This window comes from Prenolepis imparis, unplaced genomic scaffold (assembly GCF_030444845.1).
Source record: "Prenolepis imparis isolate NDT839.2.m4 unplaced genomic scaffold, iyPreImpa1.0 SCAF_2, whole genome shotgun sequence".
Taxonomy (NCBI): domain Eukaryota; kingdom Metazoa; phylum Arthropoda; class Insecta; order Hymenoptera; family Formicidae; genus Prenolepis; species Prenolepis imparis.
In genome coordinates, this window is record NW_028141160.1 from 7,668,929 (window position 1) to 7,695,132 (window position 26,204).

General features: G+C 34.2%; 2 protein-coding genes across 4 annotated transcripts; one reads left to right on the forward strand and one right to left on the reverse strand.

The window, feature by feature from the left end:
* Positions 1–4,358: 4,358 nt before the first annotated feature.
* Positions 4,359–5,654, forward strand: LOC145933169 (uncharacterized). Its single transcript, XM_083032707.1, has 2 exons — positions 4,359–5,144; positions 5,429–5,654. Exons 1-2 carry the CDS (start codon positions 4,883–4,885, stop codon positions 5,560–5,562), a joined length of 396 nt encoding a protein of 131 aa, XP_082888833.1. The 5' UTR covers positions 4,359–4,882; the 3' UTR covers positions 5,563–5,654.
* A 281-nt stretch (positions 5,655–5,935) lies between these two features.
* Gem (transcription factor CP2 like gemini) lies at positions 5,936–25,600 on the reverse strand. 3 transcript variants are annotated; one of them, XM_083032704.1, is made up of 12 exons: positions 24,862–25,600; positions 24,384–24,612; positions 22,096–22,243; positions 19,503–19,583; positions 17,864–18,070; positions 17,366–17,510; positions 16,599–16,811; positions 16,121–16,369; positions 15,923–15,999; positions 8,957–9,209; positions 8,180–8,630; positions 5,936–8,092 (listed from the first exon to the last, which is right to left on the reverse strand). In XM_083032704.1, exons 1-12 carry the CDS (start codon positions 24,994–24,996, stop codon positions 8,043–8,045), a joined length of 2,238 nt encoding a protein of 745 aa, XP_082888830.1. In that variant the 5' UTR covers positions 24,997–25,600; the 3' UTR covers positions 5,936–8,042. The 3 variants fall into 3 exon arrangements, with proteins under 3 accessions (XP_082888830.1, XP_082888829.1, XP_082888831.1); XM_083032703.1 differs by having other exon boundaries at positions 16,599–16,835; XM_083032705.1 differs by lacking the exons at positions 24,384–24,612; positions 24,862–25,600 and adding an exon at positions 22,727–23,126 and having other exon boundaries at positions 16,599–16,835.
* Positions 25,601–26,204: the final 604 nt, after the last annotated feature.

The following is a 26,204-nucleotide window of genomic DNA, read 5'->3' on the forward strand; positions in this document are numbered from 1 at the left end:
TTGAAAGACATTGAATGCATTTTCATTAAGAATTTGGCAACAGCTTCATTTATTCATTTTTACGATATTGGTCCCATCTGAATATTTATATAATTTAATTAAATGAGATCTAATATTATTTAAATCATTTTAATTACCTGTTTGAAAGACATTGAATGCATTTTCATTAAGAATTTGGCAACAGCTTCATTATGAAATTTATTCATTTTTACGATATTGGTCCCATTTGAATATTTATATAGTTTAATTAAATGAGATCTAATATTATTTAAATTATTCTAGGTACTTGTTTGAAAGACATTGAATGCATTTTCATTAAGAATTTGGCAACAGCTTCATTATGAAATTTATTCATTTTTACGATCTTGGTCCCAATCGGATATTTATATAATTTAATTAAATGAGATCTAATATTATTTAAATCTTTTTAATTACTTGTTTGAAAGATATTAATTGCATGTTCATTAAGAATTTGGCAACAACTTCATTATGAAATTTATTCATTTTTACGATCTTGGTCCCAATCGAATATTTATATAATTTAATTAAATGAGATCTAATATTATTTAAATCATTTTAATTGCTTGTTTGAATAATACTAAATGCATTTTCATTAAGAATTTTACACCAGCTTCATTATGTAATTAATTCATTCTTACGATATTGGTCCTTATTGAATATTTATATTATTTAATTAAATGAGATCTAAGAGTATTTCAATCATTTTAATTACATGTTTGAAGGCATTGAATGCATTTGCATTAAGAATTTGGCAACATCTTTATTATGATATTTACTAATATTTACGATATTGGTCCCATTTGAATATTTATATAATTTAATTAAATGAGAGCTAATATTATTTAAATCATTTTAATTACCTGTTTGAAAGACATTGAATGCATTTTCATTAAGAATTTGGCAACAGCTTCATTATGAAATTTATTCATTTTTACGATATTGGTCCCTTATGAATATTTATATAATTTATTTAAATGAGATCTAAGAGTATTTCAATCATTTTAATTACTTGTTTGAAAGACATTGAATGCATTTTCATTAAGAATTTGGCAACAGCTTCATTATGAAATTTATTCATTTTTACGATATTGGTCCCATTTGAATATTTATATAGTTTAATTAAATGAGATCTAATATTATTTAAATTATTTTAGTTACTTGTTTGAAAGACATTGAATGCATTTTCATTAAGAATTTGGCAACAGCTTCATTATGAAATTTATTCATTTTTACGATATTGGTCCCATCTGAATATTTATATAATTTAATTAAATGAGATCTATAAATATTTTAATCATTTTAATTACTGGTTTGAAAGACACTGAATTCATTTTCATTAAGAATTTGACACCAGCTTCATTATGTAATTAATTCTTTCTTACGATATTGGTCCTTATTGAATATTTATATTATTTAATTAAATGAGATCTAAGAGTATTTCAGTCATTTTAATTACATGTTTGAAGGCATTGAATGCATTTGCATTAAGAATTTGGCAACATCTTTATTATGATATTTACTCATATTTACGATATTGGTCCCATTTGAATATTTATATAATTTATTTAAATGAGATCTAAGAGTATTTCAATCATTTTAATTACTTGTTTGAAAGACATTGAATGCATTTTCATTAAGAATTTGGCAACAGCTTCATTATGAAATTTATTCATTTTTACGATATTGGTCCCATATGAATATTTATATAAATTATTTAAATGAGATCTAAGAGTATTTCAATCATTTTAATTACTTGTTTGAAAGACATTGAATACATTTTCATTAAGAATTTGGCAACAGCTTCATTATGAAATTTATTCATTTTTACGATATTGGTCCCATATGAATATTTATATAAATTATTTAAATGAGATCTAAGAGTATTTCAATCATTTTAATTACTTGTTTGAAAGACATATAATGCATTTTCATTAAGAATTTGACACCAGCTTCATTATGAAATTTATTCATTTTTACGATCTTGGTCCCATGTGAATATTTATATAATTTAATTAAATGAGATCTAAGAGTATTTCAATCATTTTAATTACTTGTTTGAAAGACATATAATGCATTTTCATTAAGAATTTGACACCAGCTTCATTATGTTATTAATTCATTTTTACGATATTGGTCCTATTTGAATATTTATACAATTTAATTAAATGAGATCTAATATTATTTAAATCTTTTTAATTACTTGTTTGAAAGATATTGATTGCATGTTCATTAAGAATTTGGCATCAACTTCATTATGAAATTTATTCATTTTTACGATCTTGGTCCCAATCGAATATTTATATAATTTAATTAAATGAGATCTAATATTATTTAAATCATTTTAATTGCTTGTTTGAATAATACTAAATGCATTTTCATTAAGAATTTTACACCAGCTTCATTATGTAATTAATTCATTCTTACGATATTGGTCCTTATTGAATATTTATATTATTTAATTAAATGAGATCTAAGAGTATTTCAATCATTTTAATTACATGTTTGAAGGCATTGAATGCATTTGCATTAAGAATTTGGCAACATCTTTATTATGATATTTACTAATATTTACGATATTGGTCCCATTTGAATATTTATATAATTTAATTAAATGAGAGCTAATATTATTTAAATCATTTTAATTACTTGTTTGAATAATACTAAATGCTATTTCATTAAAAATTTGAAACCAGTTTTTTTATGTAATTAATTCATTTTTACGATATTGGTTCCATATGAATATTTATATAATTTATTTAAATGTGATCTAAGAGTATTTCAATCATTTTAATTACTTGTTTGAAAGACATTGAATGCATTTTCATTAAGAATTTGGCAACAGCTTCATTATGAAATTTATTCATTTTTACGATATTGGTCCCATTTGAATATTTATACAATTTAATTAAATGAGATCTAATATTATTTAAATCATTTTAATTACCTGTTTGAAAGACATTGAATGCATTTTCATTAAGAATTTGGCAACAGCTTCATTATGAAATTTATTCATTTTTACGATATTGGTCCCATCTGAATATTTATATAATTTAATTAAATAATATCTAAGAGTATTTCAATCATTTTAATTACTTGTTTGAAAGACACTGATTGCATTTTCATTAAGAATTTGACACCAGCTTTATTATGTTATTAATTCATTATTACGGTATTGGTCCTATTTGAATATTTATACAATTTAATTAAATGAGATCTATTATTATTTAAATCTTTTTAATTACTTGTTTGAAAGATATTGATTGCATTTTCATTAAGAATTTGGCAACAGCTTCATTATGGAATTTATTCATTTTTACGATATTGGTCCCATTTGAATATTTATATAATTTAATTAAATGAGATCTAATATTATTTAAATCATTTTAGTTGCTTGTTTGAATAATACTTAATGCATTTTCATTAATAATTTGACACCAGCTTATTTATGTAATTAATTTATTTTTACGATATTTGTTCCATCTGAATATTTATATAATTTAATTAAATGAGATGTGACATAAGTTTAATCATATTAATTACTCTTTTGAAAGACACTAAATGCATTTTCATTAAGAATTTGACACCAGCTTCATTATGTTATTAATTCATTTTTACGATATTGGTCCTATTTGAATATAATTTATATAATTTAATTAAATGTGATCTAATATTTTCATTTGTATAAAGCGAGCCAAAAATTATTCTTTCATATATTTTAACATTACATTGACTGCACATTATGATGGTACCATCAGCATACCAGCGTACAAACTTTTTGATCTAATATACGTAAAATGAATCCGCGCCGTATGGGATCCGCGGTTTAAAAATTTTAATTTTTAATTGTTTAAAGCGAGCCAAAAATTAAACTTGTATATATTTCAACTGTAAATTATATGCACTTTATGATGGTACCATCAACATACCAGCGTACAAACTTTTTGATCTAATAAACGTAAAATGAATCCGCGCCGTATGGGATCCGTGGTTTAAAAATTTTAATTTTTAATTGTTTAAAGCGAGTCAAAAATTAAACTTGTATATATTTCAACTGTACATTATATGCACATTATGATGGTATCATCAGCATACCGGCGTACAAACTTTTTGAAATATATATAATATTGAAATTTTTTAAAATATTGATTTAGATTACGAAAACGCTTTTGTTATTAGTTTTATTTGTAAAAAAGTATATAAGAATATATTATGCATCAAATAATTTTTTGATACGTTGATATCATATAATTACCTAAATTTGTTACATAAATTGGCAAGAAATATATATAATTTCATAAAATTTTATTTGGCCTCGTTTGGCCAACGAACGCACTGTTTGTTCAGTTTCTCGATCATAATCGCGGTGTCGAAAAGATTATTTCGATTTGCCAAGCGTAATCTTACGTGTCAAAAGTGGGATTATTTCCGCCCATTTGCACTTGTGCACTCTTGTTCGGTAAATATTTAATTATTAATGATTAACACGTCCTTGATAGCTCTAAGGCGTCTTTATACAAATCGACAGTATTCAACGCTTAATCAGTCTGACGATCTCTTTCCTGCCGATGCTACAGAAAGTAAAACGTCATTTTTCGTTTCGCAAATTCGCAAGGCATATTTTCTTTTCGCCGAATGTGCATAATGGAGTTTACGTGATTCGCTAAGCGAGATCGCTCCGTCGAAGCAACTTACATCATACTTCATCGACATATTTTCAACTTTCGTTATCTAATCGAGTCCACTCGACCGCTGAATCTGATCGTCTTTAGTCGATCAGTCTAATTTTTACTGTGCACTCGTGCGGATCTCCGCGCTCGGTGATTTTGGTATCGCAATTCTCGTGCATGTTCATATTCCCAATATGGAGGAAACGATTTTGAACACGTTGGAGAATGATAGCGATATAATACCGGAGGACGTGCAAGAAAAATTGTCGAGCATATTCGAAAAATATCAGCAGTTGAGCGACGAGGAAAAGAAGCAATTCCAAGAAGGCGCCTTTGACGTGTTGACGAAGACTCTGCGAAAGTTACCCGGCAACACGATTTTGCCCACGTGGCTCGCATCATATCAATCTTATATTCTATTCACTTTCGCGGTATTGGTCGTGGGATTTTTCCTCGGTACGTCATTTCCTGCATCACGAAATAATTTTTATTTTATAGTAGATAATAATAAAATTTATTTTGACGATGTTAATTTTATATATATAGTTTTTATAATAATATGACGCATATTAAGAATATAAAATAAAATCCAACAATCTATTGCGTAATTATATAATCAATATTTTTTCAGATTATCGCTGTATCTTGTACTTATTAATTCTTTCTCCATAATTATTTTCTTTTTTCCAAACATTAATTTTTTTCTATATAATTTAATTATAACTATGTCGTGTTTGTAGCTATTATCGCTCGCCGATTGTACTGGCGTACATGGGAGCGAGAGCAACGTCAAATTGAAAAGAAAAAACTCAAACAACAAAAAGCAGAAGCAAAACAAAAAGCGATGAAGAAGAAGAAGCAGAAGACAACGTAACATATGCTCAATCTTATATTTTAATGAAAAAGAAACTTGTTGATGAAAAACAATTAATTAAGCGATTTCTTATAATAAATTCGAAATCAAGATGTGCATGACGTTCACTGACACCATACCGAAATTTAATATAAAATATGTTATAATACTTGTATATATGTATATATGCATTATATATATGCATATTCTATATATTTTTATTTTATAATATTTATTGCATAAAGAAATTAAAATACTTTTTCTTATTTTAATTCTAAATTATATATCGTACATTTCTCGATATTATAATATTATGTATTTTATCTACTATCTCTTTCTGATAAATTAATCGCAATTAAAGCAAGGTGGAACATGATGCAAGAAATATTAACGATTGGCATAAAAAAATATTTATTGTGCCATTTCTCATTGACTTAATCATTATGAGGTATACAACAATTAACGTATCGATGCACATACATTTCCATTCTCAAAATATCAACATGTAATCGTTACAAATTATAACAGAAAAAATAAACACTGCGTATATAATAAAATATTATACATAATAAATGTTTTTACTTATTTGTTAATACAATATAAATAATTAAACCTTTCGTAATTGATATGAAACGGTTAGATTTGCAGTGAGCATTCCCAACGCGTTACAAATGCAATTCTCCACAGTAAAAATTATTTTACTTATTAGATAATTCATAATCATTTAATGTATTTTTTATCACGTGCATAAACACGTATAAATTGTGTTATTATTCCAAACTCCTTAAATAGAAATACACAATGTTATTTTTCCCAATAAATTCTTAAGGCATTTTATTTTAACAAGCAACAACGATTCTACAATTGCTGCATTCAGCTTTGAACATAAAATTAGTACTGCAATATATAATCGTAATTTTAAACATTATATATTTTATAAAATTTTTAAAAATGTCACATATAATCTCACAAATATTAATATATAAAAAATCTCTCTTTTTATCGTGATAATCACGTTATAAGAAAATGTGAAAAAATATTTTCCTTTCATATAATTTTTACTATTGTTGTAAACACTTATCAAATAAATACGTATATATCTATCGGCACATTATTAATTAAGGCACTGGTAAATTGTTTTCCTTAAGTTTTATGATATAAACTATATCTAAATGCTCATTATTAATTCTTTATGATAATAACATCATTTTATTTTATTTTAATAACAATGTTAACATGTATTAAAAGTTTATATAGAAACAAAAAATATATCTATTTAGAAACAAATTATTTAAAAAATCACGAATAATCGTAATAACAACTATATACAAAATATTAAAATTTTACACTTACATTTATAGCGTGGCACATATATTGAAAACCGAACGTTTTCAAAAATTGTACTAAGAGTAGCGATACGTATGATCGTACTTTTATCTCTCTTTGTTCTTTCATTCTTTACTCAAGTCTGACAGGTAATGCATATTTTAAATACTTTTTTTTCTAAATTCACCGTCAATCCTACGTCTATAGAAATCATAATCGAAATCTTGTAGATGCTTTCTCTCTTTCTTGACACTTTTTCGCATTCGTCCGAAGAATATAATTTAAACTCGAAGTAATCATAATCTCAGGATATTCAGTACAACTGTGCGATTGCACAAGGTTTTCGTACTCATCATCTATCTATCGCTGAAGCAATAATACGCGTCAGGTATACGTATATAATTATACGATGGATGGAATAATACATATCTAATTTCTTAAGGAAGATACATACTTTCCTAAAGAAAGTACAAATAATATCTCCTAATTTCTTTTCAACTGATAAAAAAACTTATAGTTAAGAGTTGCCCCAAATTATCGAGTATATCCGAACTCAGGTACGAATTCGATTCACATACATTCGATCCAAAGATCGAAAAGTTTGAGTACTCGCACTGCTTTGTAAGTTATATAGTGGCAATATATAACGCAATGGCAATAATCATTATTAATATATTTATACTTAAAAAGAGGGATTGAATTAAATTTGCATATAAGTGAGTATGTTTCGATTATGTTACAAATATGGCTTGATATCCAGATGGATATCGAGATAATTAAAATTATCGAGATAACACAGCTTAATATCAAATTATTGGTACAAATTTTATCATACTTCAAAGTATAAATAATTTCAAAACAATTTTCCAAATAGTCAAGTTAGTATTATTTTCTTGTATCGTTTTAGTTTATATTCTTCTGTAAAAAAAAACCACGATGATATGTGTTGTAAAGATAAAATATATTACAAGATTTATTTTATATTATATTAAAATTTTAAATGGTTTTTTTCCGCAACGTTGTAAAACTTTCAAATCTATTACTTTCTTATCTTTTTACAAGACATCATCTTTTTTTTTGCACCTATTCGCCAAATAATATATTAATTTTATAAAAATTAACTCTCGCGTCTTACATTACTTATAATCTTTCTAAAACAAAATCTCAAAAATTGTTCAAATGGTTTTCGACTTTATCAACAATTTATAACGCTCGCTGGCTGGATCTAAAAATATATATACCATGTTATTTTAGAAATATATTAATTTCAATTATTAAAATCATGAACACAGTAAAGTAAGCATTTATTTACCTTTGATCATTTCGACGAGATACATAGTCTCGTCTTTCATGTTCGCTACCAGCTCGTCGGTGACCAACACGTGTATACCCTGTGGTCCTAGGAACAGTATCGAATGCAGTCGATCATGGGACAAGTTTAGAGTGTTGAGCAGCTTGTTCGTCAGCGCGACGCTTGTGAGATTATCGAGGTAGGTGACTCTCCAGAGCGAGCCGTTGCCTTCCAACGAGAAGTAGAGGGTGAGCTTTGGAGTCGGCACCTTGGAGTGTAGCGTATTAAACAGCCGAATGCCATCCGCCACCCCGCAGATCTGGATGAGATCCTCCCGGGACAGACGCAGAATGTCTGACGCGGAAAAGCTCGCGAACGTCGACTCGAACGCGTTAAATCGACTCGCGCGAAGCCACGCGGTTGTCTGCGTGGCATTCGCATCCGGTGGTAGTTCGGTAAGACACGGGGTAGCCTGCAAAATTTCAGATAAAATAGTTAAACAAATAAGAGCGATGTGGACAATTTTATTTGTCTTTTTTCCTCATTTTTTCAGCGATTATGGGAAAATTCAGATAGAATGCAATAAGCAAGAAAATAAATAAGTATATAAATAAATAAATTAATTAATTAATAGATAAATAAATAAATAGATAAATAAATAAATAGATAAGTAAATAAATAGATAGATAAATAAATAAAATAATGCATCGATATTTCTGTTGACGTAAAAGCATAAGGAATAAAAAGTACAAGGTCGGAGGGGTCAGCTTATTTTACAACAACAATAAAGATCTTTACTGTTCTCATAGACTCGATTAAGTGTTGCGGTGAAGTAGCTTTGTGCGCAGTCAAATTAACATCAGCTTCGATGCAAGGCTGTTCCGGCAGTATAGCCGCGGGCGACGGCAAGGCCGGCGCCGTTCCCGTGTTTTCCTTCACAGCATCCGAAGCGGGGACCAGCGGCACGATACCGGAATTGGAAACCGAAAGTGCTAGCGGGGCCACTACCGGGGAAGAATTGCCGGCGATGGTCGCGCGTGTCTGCGGCGATCTTAAAAAAAGAAAGCAGACGAGTCACACATTAATTATTTCTATCGATAAATTAATCTCGATAATTAATTAATTAATCTGGCAAATCTGATAATATAATGTAAAAATGTCACAATTTTCTTACAAGCATATATAACAAATTTGTTGCGTCCGTAATTCGCAATAATAAATATAGTAATAATTTAATTATAATTATTTCTTTCTCCGGATGCCGAATGATTCGCGGATTATTCTCGGCATGTGGACATTTTTTTATTCCACCGACACATCGCACGTGTAAAAACTTTAGACTCTGTCGTATTCGTTTATTCTGGCGTGTTGCAAAATGTTGGCGAGTCGTTGGCTGATTATCTGCCTAATTAATCGTAAAGGCGCGACATAAATCGTCGGCGACTGACAGTAATACGTTTACTGAAAATATTTTTTTTTACGAAGAAACAGTCGTGCCAGGCGTCTATCTCGCGACACAAAAGTCGACACATTCGCGTATCAAAATATAATTTTGCTTATGATAATGGATAATGAATTCGCGATCTTTTGAAAGACAAGATGAAAAAGAATCGTGTTTGCGAATATATATGTATGTTCGAAACACGTCAAGTGCTTCAAATTGATGAACAACAAGTGAAACGAATGATGGATACAACGTTTTTAACAATTGCAGCCTACACTAATTGCATACACTTTAAAACAAAAATGATTCCTGTCACATAAAAAACTAGCCATCGAATTTTTATCATCGCAAATGTTGTATCAAATATTACAAATATCGAACGAGCACACAATCTTGGCATTTTTTTATGATAAGTAATTTTATTAATTTTATTTAAAATCTCTCTTAAATTCTATTCGTTAAATGCAAAACCACATAATCGCAATATTAGCGTTATCAACTTGCGAGATAAAGATGCAAAATAGCTCAAGTATTGAGAAACTGACTATTCATTCGTGGATTAGATAAACTTTGAAATAAAATTCAATTGATATATTTTACGTGTAATATCCCTTCGAAGGTCAATATCTTTCTTTACTCGCATTTATAAAATTTAATTCGTCAAAATTCCTAATCTTTCAATAATAATTGAGAAAAAAAACGAATATCTTTTCGAAAAAAATCGTCAAAGCTTCTTACACAGGAGGCCCTTTCAAACGAACTACGAGCTTGACTTTTCCACAGCCGCCATCGATTCTCTTCATGTCTCGACGCTTCCTTATCTGCAGACTGACTAATCCTCCTCGCATAACGCATCCTCTCTTCATCCGCGTGTTCAATAGAGCATGGACGAACTTGGCCACGACTTGCACGTGAGGTGGGCCGCCACTCACGATCACCTCGTGCTCCAGAAGCCACGTGACTAATTGATCGAGGGGATAGCGCGGCCGTCTGATGGACCAGCAGCTCCTCAGGTCCCAATAATTCCTCGACATGTCGGGGGCGCGCTCCCTCATCGTTACGATCAAAAGGAATCCTCCACCTCTATCGAGTCCGTTTTCTCCTTGAAGGCCTTCTTCCGACTCCTCACGCGTTCATTCATAAACGTCACGCACCCGCACGCTCGAACCTCCGATCGTTCTTCAAGCGTCTTCCCATCCATTCGTGCTCGATGTTATCAAGACGCTCTCTTCGCGAATCCGTCTGATCAGTTTGACAGTACATGAACTCAATCGCTTCGACAACTGCCTGTCTTCATCGCGCGTCTACTCCAAGTTGTAATTGATATTAAATCGTCTTATCGTGTATTTCAGTTTATCCGCGTGTGGTGTTCGCCGTCCAATAACTGAACGCCACGCTCGATTATTTCAGGGTAATAGAGAGCAACTCTGGTTTCGACTGGCAGATAGGATCAGTTCGAGTCAGTCGGATTGCATCAGTCTGCCGCGAACTGGATACCGCTAGTTGGCCGCGACATTCGTCTACAGGCGAGAACGAGATTCTCGAATTGTGACCTTCACGAGCGATAGTCTTTCCCGAGTCGAAACCTCGCAAAGTCGCGTGTTCGATGTCGCAATTTTTTTTCTTCCTCTTCTTTTTCCTCTCCAAACCGATATGTCACGTGCAAATGACGTTTGACAATCACTCACGAGCCAATCTCGAAGAGAATGGAATTTCGTGCTTCTTGGAAAGTCCAAAAAACTTCGGTCGATCAGTATACAACCGGTTTGCGCTTCTTTCTTCGTCGTTCGAAGGCTCCGCTTTTCGCCTTGCTTGTCCGATGCACTTCTATAAATGAGTGAACTTTGTATCCACGCGAGTCCACGCGATGTTTATCCCCTTGAGGCGCGTCTGTTCGTGACTTCGCGTCGAGCCTAATTACAATGCCACATGTGTGTCATAAACGCGCACTTTTCTATCGGCTTGTAAACGCTTTTCGATGCGTATAAGATATAGCCATCGTTTTTTTTCTGTTTTCAAGAAATTCTCTTCTCTAAAGTTATGAACCTCTTCTCGTTCCATCGTTATCAACGTGGAAACGCGCGTATGGAATGTTGTTCGAGTATAAAATGAATCCAGTCCCCCATAATCAATTTATTTACTCGAGACTTGCGCAATTAGTTTCATTGGTCCTCTTCGTGCGATAAGTGATTGTTACAATCAGCCGTAATTTTCCTCTTTATTTTCTTCTCAAGGTTAATTCTCTGGAATCTAATTAAACTTGAAGGAACGACGAGCTTATACTTTTTCTCGCTCGAAAAAAATAATCTCTCCTCTATCCTTCTCCTGTGTCTATTTTCTTTCGACTTCTCGAAATAGCAAACTGATGGTTTTTTTTTCAATAGCTTCCCAGTAGTCGGGAAGAGCAGGACATCTCCTGGTCACGAGACTCGATTTAACCGCCCTGGCATCAGCTTTTCGGCGGCAAGGCTGCTCGTCATCTGAGGAGATGATCCTGCCGAGATAGAAGTACGTAGATGGCCAGGATATCGCGTGTTGCCACGACGTTTAGATCCTCAATCAACGCGATCGAAAGTGCGTACGACACTCGCGTATGACACTCTGTCGGAAATAGACTGGCTGCTGCGACGGACGAGGGCATTCCTGGTGTTCGGTGCTCGTTCACGATATATATCGAACACGCAGTCTTAACAGCACTTCGAGAAGATGACTATCGCTCGTTGAAGCTCGCTCGGTGCATCACACGTGGTTCTTGTTAAACGCCAGCTGTCATCAGCTATCTGTCATAAGTGATTCCGTCAGCGGTTTTATTGCATGACTAATGGACTGGATTGATTGCGATTGTGTTTTTTAAAGGTCTTGTCTCGCAATAGGGAGAGGTTATTTGTTCAAGAGACAGCGTAACATCAGGTCGCCCTCGATGCAATTCGGAGTCGGATACATCAACAGCGCGAGATGTAGCCGTTCGGACGAATTAAGCCAACCCCTCCAAATGATTCACTTCCTGTCGGAACGTATTTGTCGCGCAGCGGAATATACCGGACTGAGATTAATTCGGTTATCTCGAACGATAACTCTGATGCACTCCTTCCTCTCAACTGACTGCGCGTTAAATCGCGTTTCAGATACAAATGCGGGAGCCACAATGTACGAGAAACGCAGATTTTTTTTATCAAAAATCAAGTTCTGCCCGTTTCCTTTAGCTTTAATTAATCATCGAAAATTTCTTATCTTAAAGATAAGTAGTGATTTCTGAAGATTGAAGCACTTTAAATACCGGAGCAGTACAATAAAGACAATAAACTCGCGGACGCTGAAGAAACCGTTCGGTAGTTTCTTCCGCAGCTTTGCACTTTGCTACGAAACGTTTCGAGAACAAGTTGAAGTCGCTACCGGTTAGAAATGATACCGGTTTTCGCGCGCGCGATGCAACTGCAAATTTCAGCCGCTTTCTTTTCGAATGATGCTTGGCTCGCTCGACTACTAGGTTGTTCGGCGATAGAGATATCTCGAACACAGTCGCGTGTAGCAAATTTTCAACGCTGACCGATAAATGTCGCGAATTACGCGAAGAAGAGATCACCGATTTATTTCGCGAAACACTAGGTGTTCAACAGCAGATCGACGTCGACGACAGCTTGTTATTCAAGACGCGACGACACACTTGTATCTTGCGTATATCTTGGACGTAACGTGGATGCGTCCGAATAGTTTCAGCAGGATGATGGATCGGGACGAGAGCAACGCGGCTACACGCAATGTACGGCGTCCTGAATTTATTCCGTGTGCACCGTGCCTCTCTTTCACCACGTCTCTCTGTCTCCCTCTAATATTCTCTTTCTCTCTTTCACTCCTTGCTTGGTTCACCCGACTTCCCCTCCATCGAGAGACTTCGTCGTCGGGGACGCCGGCTCGCGCCAGTTCGAGCCAGTTTGTCGGCGGCGATGCCCGGCGTTTGCCTCCACGTCCCTCACTTCCCCTTCACCATCATCGATGAGCAAACTCCTACCAAAGATATAACCACCGTCACCACCACCACTTCCACCATCCTTCATTTCTAGAATGAACTCCCACCAGTGTTATGCGAAGAGTCTGACAACATCGCAGTAGTTTCTGGTACACCCGTACTAAAAGTGCATAATGTTCTTCTTCTCTCTTCTTTTTCTTTCTAGGCTTTATTTATTTTTTTTTCTTAATGAAACAAGATAAATCGTAGACAATAACAAATCATAATAGATAATCGTCAATTCTTTATCTCAGGAAGAAATGATGCATTTTCTTATGTCTGTCATCTTAGATTTTCGTTCTTTATTCTAATGAGCGTAGAAATTACAGAAAACAAAGAAAGAAATTTTTCAATATCATACGAAATCTTTTCAATATCTTCTTGCTCTTTGTCATGTTCAAATTTTCATCTTTTTAATGGCGAGATAGAGAAACGAGAAAAGAAGAACAATCTCATAGACAGATATATCTCTCATGGTCGACAGTTAATTATTCTTCTTATTTTTTTTAATTCATACTTTTTCATCTGACATTTTGCAAACATCAGAACGAATAAGTAAAATTTTCGCGTAATACAAATTTATTTTTATTTATGTTAAATAAAAATAAAGACTAGAAGAGGAACCGATTCACGAGGTAACGCGACTTTCACGGGACCAACATTTACTTCCACATGCGTCGCAGTGCCATCAAGGTCGCGGCAATTACTTGGTAGATAGCTCGGTCGCAACAAGCGTGCATATAAATAGCTTTGCAAAGGCAAAAACATTTATTGGGAAACACTAGCGAACGAGGTATATAGGAAATGTTTTGCTATTTATATGCCTGGAACAGGTATTTGTCGTATTGAACGCCATGACGCAAGAAGTCACATCACTGCTTATTGCAGCGAGAATCGAAATGGAGATAGAAATGGAAAGAGCTATCTCCCAATGGAAAACATTGCGACAGAGTGGCATTTGATTATATATATTTATATATTATTATATATAGATTAAACTATTGATGACATCGCGTGAAACGAGTTATCAGGGAAGTGAAAATAAAAAAATCGGTTACTCGCGCACGCTTTGGTTTGCGCATAATTATAATAATTATGCACGCGGTTACAGTTTGTTTTGCGCGTCGCTATTTTCGGAGGAATCCGTCAGTCGAGTAACCAGACGAATCGCTCGGCAAAGACTGATGGATTCGTATATGTAATATAAGTTAAACAGGAACGCCTGGAACCCACCGTATCCAGACTCGGCTAGTTGTTGTTGGCATAGTAAATTGTTTTGTAAATTGTTACGAAAGCTCGGGATAAAATTTTCTCGCCTATACTCGATTGGTCCCGCGTCATATATAGAATTGCGATATATTAAACAATAACAATGAAATTGGTGATACGGTAATCTTTTACAAACATACTTAACTGTTGGGCAAACGATTGTGAATTTTGTAAGCTTCATGACGTATGACAGATTTTCAGCAGCGATTAATTTCTCCTTTCTACAAATATCGTGCTTTAAATATTTTTATAGAGCAATATTAAATGCTTTATTTTCAGGAAAATCTTGCATATTGCTAGTATGTTATCGTATCTCTCAATTGTGAGAGCAGTCCTAATATTTTACAGCAATTAATAAACAATTACGTAACAGGAAGTTGAAAATAGGCATCGGTGTTTTGCAAACCTAGTACTGGGACTTTGTAAATTCAATAGCGATGTAAAAAAACAAGATAATTAAAGAGACGTAAAAGATATTGACGTAAAAGATGTAATCTTATGTTGACAGGCTAATCGGACCAATTATAGCAGCGAGGCGATTTTGTAATTATTGTATCTTTATCTATATGATGACCATATTTAATTCCACACATTCAGAAAATATTGTTATCAGCTTTATGTATTCAGTATTTATGTTTGCTGCGCATCAAGCTGTGAGCGTCTTATTATTCATTAATGAAAAATAGCTACTTCCATAAAGATGAAACACGATTTTATTACCGCGTTTATTTCCATATGAAGTAAAATGCCATTGATTTCGTTAAAATAAAACGTAAAAAATACGATAAAAAATGATAAATATTATTACGCAAGATGTTATTTAACATTTCCGTTCAATAATAAAATTGAATAATTTATAGGCAGCGCATTCTTAAAAATTTAAAACTTCTTTTATGTATGCGGTTTCTTTTCAAACCACAAATTTTCATACTATGACGTATGACGTCGTCCAATTTGTTATCTTTTATCTTCAGAATGCGACGACAAAATTTAGAAAAATAAAATATTTAAAAAATATCAGAGAAGATTGTAATAATCGACTTACATTGCATCTGTTGAGGCATATGGACTTCCAGCATTTTGCAACGGCAAGCTTGAGGGCGATAAAGATTCCAGAGAAATCTATAATAAAAAAAGAAAAAGAGTTTTAAAAAATCTTCTTATAAGGAAACAAGGTTTATTTCTTCAGCGTTTCGGTATTTTTTTATTTATACTAAAGAACACGTTCTTCGATGAAACTTACATCGGAGAGGACGGTACAGTCGTAGCTGGGCTGATATTTGTCCTGTTCGTGAAGAGGACGTCTCAATATCTTGTCCCGATCCTGCTTGTGTTTGCGGTCCGCTCCCTTCAACTTGAAGACCTTCACCTGGCACGAGGCGGCGTGTAAACGCGGACCTCCTGGCAGTCTGGTCTCCACTTGAATTCGAAAGGGAACGCCTTTCTCGCCACCGTGCTTCTTCGGTGTAAACTCAGTGCTTATGCAATTCACCTAATCAGAGGAAAAACAGACGTTCCTATATAGTAATTGTGCGCGAATAATCTTCAGCAAACTTCATCATCGATGTATTTCAAAGACAAACACGTGCAATTTATTACTAGAATTTTATTGATTCTTTTTATATAATCTTTCATTGAATTATATAATATAATTGCAGTGAAGCAAGAAAAATCAACGTGTCGTCACAAATTATTAAAGATTTAATTGGATCAGAGCGTACTTTAATATAAACGCCGACTTCTTTCGTAGGATCCCACATAAACTCCACGCTGTTGTTGGACGGCGACAATTGACAGACGTCCACCATCCCGTAGCTGAGAGGAACATCAACCTCTAACAATCTCTCTCCTGGTCTAGCGCGCTGCCAGGCCAGCATCTGTTCCCGTTCAGTGTATTGCAGTCGTCGCTCGTGGAAGCAGATGCGTATCGTCGACTGGAACAGAAAGGTCGAATGTCCCTACAGAGACGTTGTAGCACCGTTTGGGCGACTCACATCTTTCGAACGTCGAGGATACGTCGCGATCTCATGCCGATCTCATGTCAATTTACATCGCTATAATTATCGTAACTGCGTGGATCGGCTTTTATTCTACTTTCCCAGGACAAACGGAAAGAGTTAGTGTTTCATTTGCATAATTATCAGCGGAGTCTAGGGTTAACTGACCGTAATTGGACCCATCCGTCTCTGGTTACTGTATTGTACGATTTATCAGCGTCAACGAGAGCCAAGCGAAAATTATTATTTCTTTTACAATTATTCGAGATAAGTACTTTAATCATTTTCTAACTTGGTCATCAATTTATATGTGATTTATTATTATTTGTCATTTTTTTCGACTGTAAAAAAATCAGTAGGTTCGACATCAGCATGAGCTCGCTCGTTTACTTCCTGGGCGAGGGAATACCAAAGCGTTTTTTAAGATGCTGCTACCCAAACATTAGAAGCGTCTGAATGAGCGTTTCGTATTTAAGTACGTGACCAAATACCTTCAGAATCTTCCCGCGGTAGGCAGACAAATCGCCCAATTTTTTCAGTTTGATCTCATACGATTGTCCCTGGTTCAGGTACGTCAGCGTTTCTTCGTTAACTTTAGTGGCGATGCTGGTAGCGGCTGCTAAGACATACTGGAAACTGAAGGAAAACTTCGCGATATACATCTCCATTTCGATATAATTCATTAAATAAAAATCGACAAGTGATATATTTTCTCTCGCTGCATTGTATGTGAAAAAAATTAATAAAATATTTTATTGAAGTAAAAGATAAAAGATAAAAGATAAAAGATAAAAGATTATTATTATTATTAGATAAAAGATTTTTTCTCGATTAAATTTAAGCCTCAGGATCTTGCTAGCTGTCAAGGATTAAAAGCTGCATACGTAAAAATTACATAATTCCTTATATCATAATATATAATATTATTTATGACTCAGATAGCTAATATATTGTTGATTAATTATTTAAATTAATGTTTAATAGCTCACCGGCAGTCCTCGTTCAATTCGTTTCCCTGCTGGGAAGAAGACACGTGATTAGCGCTCGAGGTTGGCGGATACTCCTCATTCGAGGAGTACAAGAGTTGATGAAGGCTGGCGGTCTGGCCATTGTTGTTGCTGTCAGCCTCGACGGAGCCGACGTTTCCATTGTTGGACGGAGCTGTAGCGATCGTTCTTTGCGACACGTGATTCAAACTGCAACAAAATATATAAACACTCTGTGAATTGAGACTACGATCGATATAAAAGGCGTAATAAAATATTCCATGGTCGAGATTGCAACCACTCACTATAAATTAAAGAAAAGCGACGACGAGGCATTCAAATCCGCGGGAGTTCTCATTCTGATTCTCGGTTGGGCAAATTTTCATTCGAATATACCACAAACAGGAGTCTGCGCGAACAGTTTTTCACGGTGCAGGAACACTTATCACTTACATATTACGTAAATCGTTTTGTCACGTTGCACTTGCAGAAGCACGAGCGTTCAGCAGAGAGAATCACCACTGTGTCTACGAGTTCGTCTCACATCCGTCTAATCTCATTTATTCCCGATCGCGTACTCGATTTTTCAAGAGAGCTCCCAGATGTATTTTTTTTTTTAATCTACTTATATATACTCCCGGAGAATAAACACAAACGAGATCATTGGACCGACCTCCCGATTTCATCGTTCCACATCGATACGATAAATCGCACGCAATTTATGCGAAGCTGACGTGGCGATTCTCCCCACTTTTCAACGTTTATCCAAATGATCGGTCTCCCAGTTAGATAGTGGAATTTAATCTGGTCAATATCCTACACGAATCATCAATATATAGAATAACTCAGATTCATATAAACTAAAAGAATTTTCTTCTTTTTAAGGAAAAAAAAAAAAATATATCTATTGCACACAATTAAGACCCAGTAATTTCAATTGGATATTCTGTGATTCCGCGATAATGAAAATTAAAATTTTAAAATTATAATAATTTTTAATTATTTAAATTATTGTAAATTATAATAATTTTTTTCTCCCTTTCACTCGCGGAACCGAATCGCACTATTCGATTTAAAAAACGCCATTGACTCACGTCCGGCCGCGGTTGCTGCTTTACGGAATAACGCGCGCCGCACGATAAATATTCATAATAGAGTAAGAAGTCTGACCCGAGTGCGCGAGAGAGGCTTACTCTCTCGATAGTCGCGAACGGGGCGCAAAGATACAGCCTTATCTTTGCGGCAATGTGTCTTTGCGGGGGAGCCGCGCCTCGCGTGGCAAATTCCGCTCGGAATACTTTTTAACCCCGTCACCCCCGAGTTCGCGCCCCGAGAGAGATATAAACGTCGTCGTCTTCATATTGCAGTCGTACATCATGGTAATAACTATAAGTTATTATCATTCGCGCGCGCTCGCCTCAATCGTCATAAATAAACAAGCGGTGTGTGCAAGATGCAAGTAAAAAACCACAAAGTTAAAAAACAAGGAAAAAATAATTATAATAAAAATAATTATAGTTAAATCGCGGTATGAGTTGAATATTCCAATATTCAACATAATTATTCACAATTGTAATCAGTTTCTGCACATTCAAATATATTTAAAAAATTATAATTTTAATAATCTGAATTTCTAACTTACTTGGGATTATTGTGCTGATTTTCAGGCGATGGTGCCTCCTGTTTGAAGACCGTCAGCGATGGTAAAGTGAGGAGGGCTTCGCTGAAAGAAAATAACGATTTTTGTTGTTGCATTATTAATTTTCTTTTAATCTCTCATTCAACATCATAGATGCTACAGACTATCGTTGTTAAGTTATTTCTTAGGTACAATTTCATACATCTTTTGTAAAAGTTACAATGATTATAAGTCGTTCAGATAAAATTTGAGAATAATTTTGAAAATTATCACGATTATTGAGATTTTTTTCAAATATTTCTTTAAGAAAATTTCAGAAAATTTAATTTTATCGTTTATTTATTTATTTATTTTAAATTGCACTTCCCGAATTTATATGATTCTTTTGCTTTTTGTTGAAACAATACTCAAGACACGAAATGAAAACATGTTATTTGCTGCTTTCTATTTATCTTGCGGTAATAATATAAAGATTAGCAATTAACGGCGGCTTAATTTCGCAATGCATCGAATAAAGTCTTGCACGAGATAAGGAAGGAATAATTTGAGAACCACTACGATAATGCTCTGAGTCAGTAAGGTCAGCACAAACTGGAATGAACTAGTTCGATGTACAACGGATTTAATCGGTGTGAAATAATACGATAATGCGATACCGTGTCAAGAGTACCATCAAAATTTATTTACGATTCACCGATATTTACACGGCTGAGACATCCGATCACATAAATTTCGCATAAGTTTATTATAAAATAGTACTATCGATTAATTCATCGCTTGTCAATTTTCCTCAACATGTGAATTTAATTAATTAAAGTCCGTTTTTCATTTAAAAAGAATAAACTATTAAATAACAGAGTTTCAGTAAACGCATTACTTACCCAGATTTTACATATTGCATTCCTTTATTTATGATTAAGAAATCTCACTTTGTTTACAAATTAATTTTAAATTAAGTGAAAATAAAATACATTCAAATTGAAAGAATAGATAGATCACTGATATTTCACTTCTTTAAATGATACAGGAACGTACGAGAGTTTATATCACAATCTTTATGAACATATATTGAAATGAGATACTAAAAATGCATTAAAAACTTCCATTTATAATTTTGGTTACTAAATAAATAAAAATATTTTATGTATTATATTTTCTTTCAAGTTTTGTGTGTGTTTAGTTCCGGTTGCACGCGACGATTTGTACAATATTGAACGCCTAGCTCCGGATAATAGGACGACCGATACTGTTACTGACGATTTAGCTAACAATACGGCGAATTTCGCGACGATTACAGGTAATCGCAGCTCAAAATTCTTAGGAACTACCGGCACGTCATTCGGAATAAACCGGTTGTGTCTACACACGAGCGAACTGCTACGTCCGTCAGCCGGTTCCTTACCGGAGCGAATCACGCGGAACATGTGTCTTTCATTCATAGACGGATACGCGCGCCTCTTCTTTTCACACGTCGTATATCGTATCGTAAAATGTCACGTATATTCATACGCGATCAGCTGATGCGCGCGAGTCGACTGTCCGATCAAGAATTGTAATCGTTGTTATGGATCGCGAAAGTTTTGTTTAGGGCATAAAAAAGATTTAGTCTGCAACAATTTACATTGACGAATTATTCATGCAAAATAGTTACATTTTTTTGATTAGTCGTGGTGTTAAACGAGATTTTATAAGAAATTTCGCGCTATTTTTATTTACTTTTTATCTATTTTAAAAAGGACACGTAAGTCGATGGGACTTTCATCTCAAACATGAATTTATAATACGCATGTTTTAATGTAATAAAGGTATACGTGCGTGGCCATTTTGGTCGCGTGTCGTGTCTATTGTTCTAAAATTATTCATATAAATACGATATTAATTATAATCGCAATTTCGCTATTTTATATTAAAGATAAATATATATAATTATTTAATTGTACGTCCGATTGTATGTGTTTGTGTTTTGTGCATCCCAAAATTATATCAATATATATTTTTTTATATAAATTATAAGTAATATACTAAACTATTTATAAAATGAGGAAATACAAGAAATTTATCGGGATCTGCCGTCTGTACTCCTTTTTCGTTCACATTAATAAAATGCCCAAGCGTACACTCGCGCACGTGCGTACACACCGATACTCGCGATCGGGGTCGACCGGTTTGATTTTCTTGCGCGTGTCGCCGGTGCGACGCAATGCCAAGAACTGTGGCCAGTTTTAACCGGATTTCTAGATTGACTTGCGCTGCCATTCCGTATACGTTTAATCTTGCTCGCGACAGAAGCCTACGCTACCGACAAGATGAACAAATGCGCGCTATCGGCAGAGAATTGTTTCGATCGTGAAGCAGGTCGCCTAATTAATAATTTCCTACAGATTTCTACAATTAAAACTTTTTTTTAATTTTTCTAATTTTTTTTTTTTTAATTTTAAAGTCTAGCACACGTTTATGGTGCATTCTTGGATCACACGATGAAGTGTCACTTTTTCTCCGTTCAATATTGTGACTTACCAGAAGTCACAGTTTGATGTAGAAGGTGATATATATATATATATATATTTTTTTTTTTTTTTAATTTTGGACATCTTACCTCATATTAGTGTAAGAGGCGACGGCTGTTGCGAGATCAGAAGCCGCGAGAGCGGATAACGATCCATCGAAATCAGCGGCGAGGTGCTCCGCGAGTTCCTCCACTTGCGTAGACCAACCTTGACCAGAGCCATTGCTCCCGATGGATTCTAAAATGTAAATCAAACGAATACAATAAGTTTGTTTCTTCTCAAGTTTCTCGTTTCCTGCGTTTCATGTTTCCTTTAGTTTAGTGTCGCAGATCTTTTAGATAATCTTTTAAATAGAGAACTCTTTTAGATACATGTTACAATTGTTGCTTATTCTTATTTATTTCGCTTTGGCTTGTATAAGTATTATAATATCAGAATAATAGACAGTTTTAATATTATAAGTAGTATCAGGCTTCCTTTTTCAGAAAGAAAAGAATTTGTGCAAAAGTACAAAATATATATAATTAGCAAAGTACAATTTAGCTGCTTTGTTAATTTACTCTCTTTATTCTATAAGAAAGCAAATTTTAAATTGCGTGTCATCCTAAAAAATCGTGTAGAAAATTATCGATCTGTTCTTTCGTTTCATCGCTTTTTTCGAGTATCTATCTATACGCGGCTATCAGCGCACAGCGTGTAACTCTTTTCGAGACATCGTACCGCCTTGAGTGCCGTTGTAACCGACATGAAGCTGATGATGCATCGTGATCGGTCTTATATCTTTCGTTTCTTGAACGACGTGACGACGTCGGTTCTTGGTAGGGACAGGGGGATAATGTCGACTTTGCAACAGCGACACCCTGGATCTATCGATCTCACACCACTTCATCCTATTTCGGCCGTGGCGAGGATCGCACTCGTGCAGGAACACACCACAGCACCTTCACAAAATACCACGAGTATGACGAACTGGTATCAGGCTTCTCTCCTTCTCCCTCTTCTCTCAAGCAAGCTACTATCTGTATGATACATTGCGTGTATATTTGTGTGCATGTTGTAATGTGTATACTCTCTCGAGTTATCAGCCACGTGGGTGAAAAGGCGTCGGATGTAAGAAGACAGAGTGCAGAAGTTTGTGTTGATCAGTCTTGAGGAGATCTTCAGAGTCACTCCAACCCTACGTCGTCGCATCATTGTTGAGCCTTGATCGCTAATCAAGGTAAGTATAACAATGGCAATATCGAATTTTGCGAATATTGTTCTAGACAAGTTACAGCGTTCTATATTTGCTCAATGCAGATTCTTTTCTTAATTAGTCAAAATTTTGTTAGCGCAAAATTTGGCAATGATTATTATAGATTGCAAATATCTATTGTTTTGATCGAAGATTAATTATTAATGTTAAATTATAAAATAAACTTGGTCACAAGAGCAATTTATGTGCAATATTATTCACTTATGATTACTTATAATAATTTATGTATAAGTAGTGGATTATTTAAAAAATAATTTAATCCCTTGAAAATGTGAAGCTAAACATGTGTATATGACACGTACAGATATTTCTTATAATGAAAAGTAAAATGTGTACAATTAGACAATAAAATGAAATTACTCGTGGCTACGACAGTGTACGAGAGGTCGTTTGGTCACGACCTTTAAAGAGATATATCTATGTTAATGGCTATACGATAATGACGATTGACTTTGCGCCATTACAAATTTACAAGCAATATATTCTTTATATCTTAATGGAAAATATTTTTCGTGAAAAACAAAATTTAAATCTCAAAACCTAATATTTTCTGTTCAATATTACAAAGAATTAAGGTTTTATATTTTCTCTATCACTATAAATCTGAAAAATGTTTGTAATAAATTTATTTAATGTTTCTATATGTAACAGATATAAATTTAAAAAAAAATTTTTTAATTTAAAAAAAACCGTATGAACTGTATTATATGGATCATTGAATTAATTTGTTATCGATTTGTGTAATAATCTTCTGTATATTTGTTTTTTTTAATACTTTCACTAACAATAAGAATCATATTTAGTGATTGCATTTTTCAAGTTTTCTTGTTTATTTCTTCTTGTTGATTCGCGAGTGAATTATTAAAGAGAGCAGCTTTTATTTCATATAATAAAAAAAATATAAATGTGCGCAAACATCAATATCGAAATATTTGCACGACTGCTTCAAATTTACATTGCATCGATAAGAATTACTAATTTAAGATTACTAATTTAAGAATTACTAATTTAAGATTAAATCATACGTAAATTATATATATAAACTGAATGCACAAACTTTTTTCTTACTAGATAAGTATATTAATATTTAAGAAAGTAGTTGCGTAAAAAAAAAATACCAACCATCTCTTCTGATATGTTTCTTCTCGTGTTCCGCGATACGCTGCAACGGTTCCGTGGAGCAACGTTTCAGATTGTTCTGTTCACAATTCGGGGATGATCCGGAAGACGAGAGTTGTTGCGGCGAGCTGCTATTCAAATGCATTTGATCATTGCCAGTCGGAGAATTTTTCGGCGAGTTCTGTTTATCTTGCCACAGAGAATTTTGCGGACTATGATACCCCATTATAGTCTGCAACGCATTATTAATTCACAATTACTATTCTCAAGTCATGCAAAATAAATGGCGGTTTCAATTATTTTAAAAATAAAGAAAACAATTTAAAGAATTAAAAAATTTGATAGAAAATTGAAAATATGTACAACAATGATTGTTTAGAATTTTCAGGTCCATGACATATATATTATATATGAAAAAAAAAGAATTTATAATTTATTATAATTGATCATATTTGACTACAATGATGATTACTCCACGCACCTGTTGAGAGGCGGCTACAACGTCACACCTGTTTGGGCGAATCGGCGACATTTGGTCGTAAGACGACGTGTTGGCGAACCACATCGCCCCGTTCAGAGTTTCCGCGCCGCCGTCCATCATGAGTTGCAGCTCCATTCAACAGCTCTCGTTCTCGGAGCGCACGATGTGATTACAGTTAGATTCACCGAATTTGGCGAATCGGAATATTATTTAGTAGCCTATATGTGATTATCGCGACTAAAGGGCTCGCTTGCGACGAGATTCCCGGGCAAGACGAATATCTACATTAATCATAGATCTCAGACCTACGAAGGGTGTCTTCGAACGCCCTTAAAAAGACTTCGTCGGCGAGAATCAATTCTCTAACGCCAAAACATTTCTCCCTCGACAAATGAAGGAACGACACATGTTATCTTACACGAGAACTTACTACTTTATATACACTATTTATAAAAAAAAAACAAAACAAAACAAAATTTCGTGACTATATGTGTTCCTCGACGACGAGTCTGTAAGAGGCGAAACGAGTCCACGCTTAGATCTCAGATCGACGATCTTCGTCCCGGGATTAAAGGTCGTTCTCTCAGCGAGGAGTACTCATTCCACTACTCATTTGCCCTTCGTTCCAGATCGTCCACCTTGCGGAGACCCCCTCGGGTGCGTAGATCTTCGATATGCCCGGAAATGTACACGGTGCATCCGCCGGTGGTTCTCAGGGCCTTCAGATCTCCGTCCCTTAGAACATCACGAAGAAGCTGTTGTACAGTTTCTTGATGCCGGTGGTCTCGCGCTGCCGGTGCGTTTCCAAGAGTGTGCAGCCTCGCGATCTCAGTGCCAAAAAACGCGAAAAGACGACGAACGCGTCCTCGAATATCATCGCCACGCCCTGGCTGCTGCAACGCATCTTGTTCCTAGTTGTCTCGGAGTTCTGCTGCCGTTCCGGCGGAGAATCTCCTTCTGCGAATAACAAATGTTCAACTTCTCAGATAAAAGTTGAAGTAGTAGTCAGCCGACGCGCCTGATTACTTTGTGTTTAACATCTGAGACGATACGCCCAGATAGCGAATTCTCATACTGCGTATCCTGTTTAACTTTGACGGCGATTATTTAATGTGCATGAACTGCATACGAGTCAAATTATATGAAAATTGTCTGGCACATTAAAAACCATGTACAATTATTGCAATAAATATGTGCAATTATTAAATGCATTTTTTAAAATATCATTTAACGAAAATTAAATATATTAAGATGTGTATATTAAAATACAATACTGTCAATCATTGATGAAATTTTATATAAAAGATTAAGATACAAATTTAAACATATTTAAACAGACATAT

Excerpts from the sequence above, each read along its gene's own strand:
- LOC145933169 (XM_083032707.1), top strand. The coding sequence starts at position 4,883 with ATGGAGGAAACGATTTTGAACACGTTGGAGAATGATAGCGATATAATA. Across the intron at positions 5,145-5,428 it reads GGTCGTGGGATTTTTCCTCG|CTATTATCGCTCGCCGATTG; the intron begins GTACGTCATTTC and ends TCGTGTTTGTAG.
- Gem (XM_083032703.1), bottom strand. The coding sequence starts at position 24,996 with ATGGAGCTGCAACTCATGATGGACGGCGGCGCGGAAACTCTGAACGGG. Across the intron at positions 24,613-24,861 it reads TTGTAGCCGCCTCTCAACAG|ACTATAATGGGGTATCATAG; the intron begins GTGCGTGGAGTA and ends AATGCGTTGCAG. Across the intron at positions 22,244-24,383 it reads GAAACATATCAGAAGAGATG|AATCCATCGGGAGCAATGGC; the intron begins GTTGGTATTTTT and ends TTTACATTTTAG.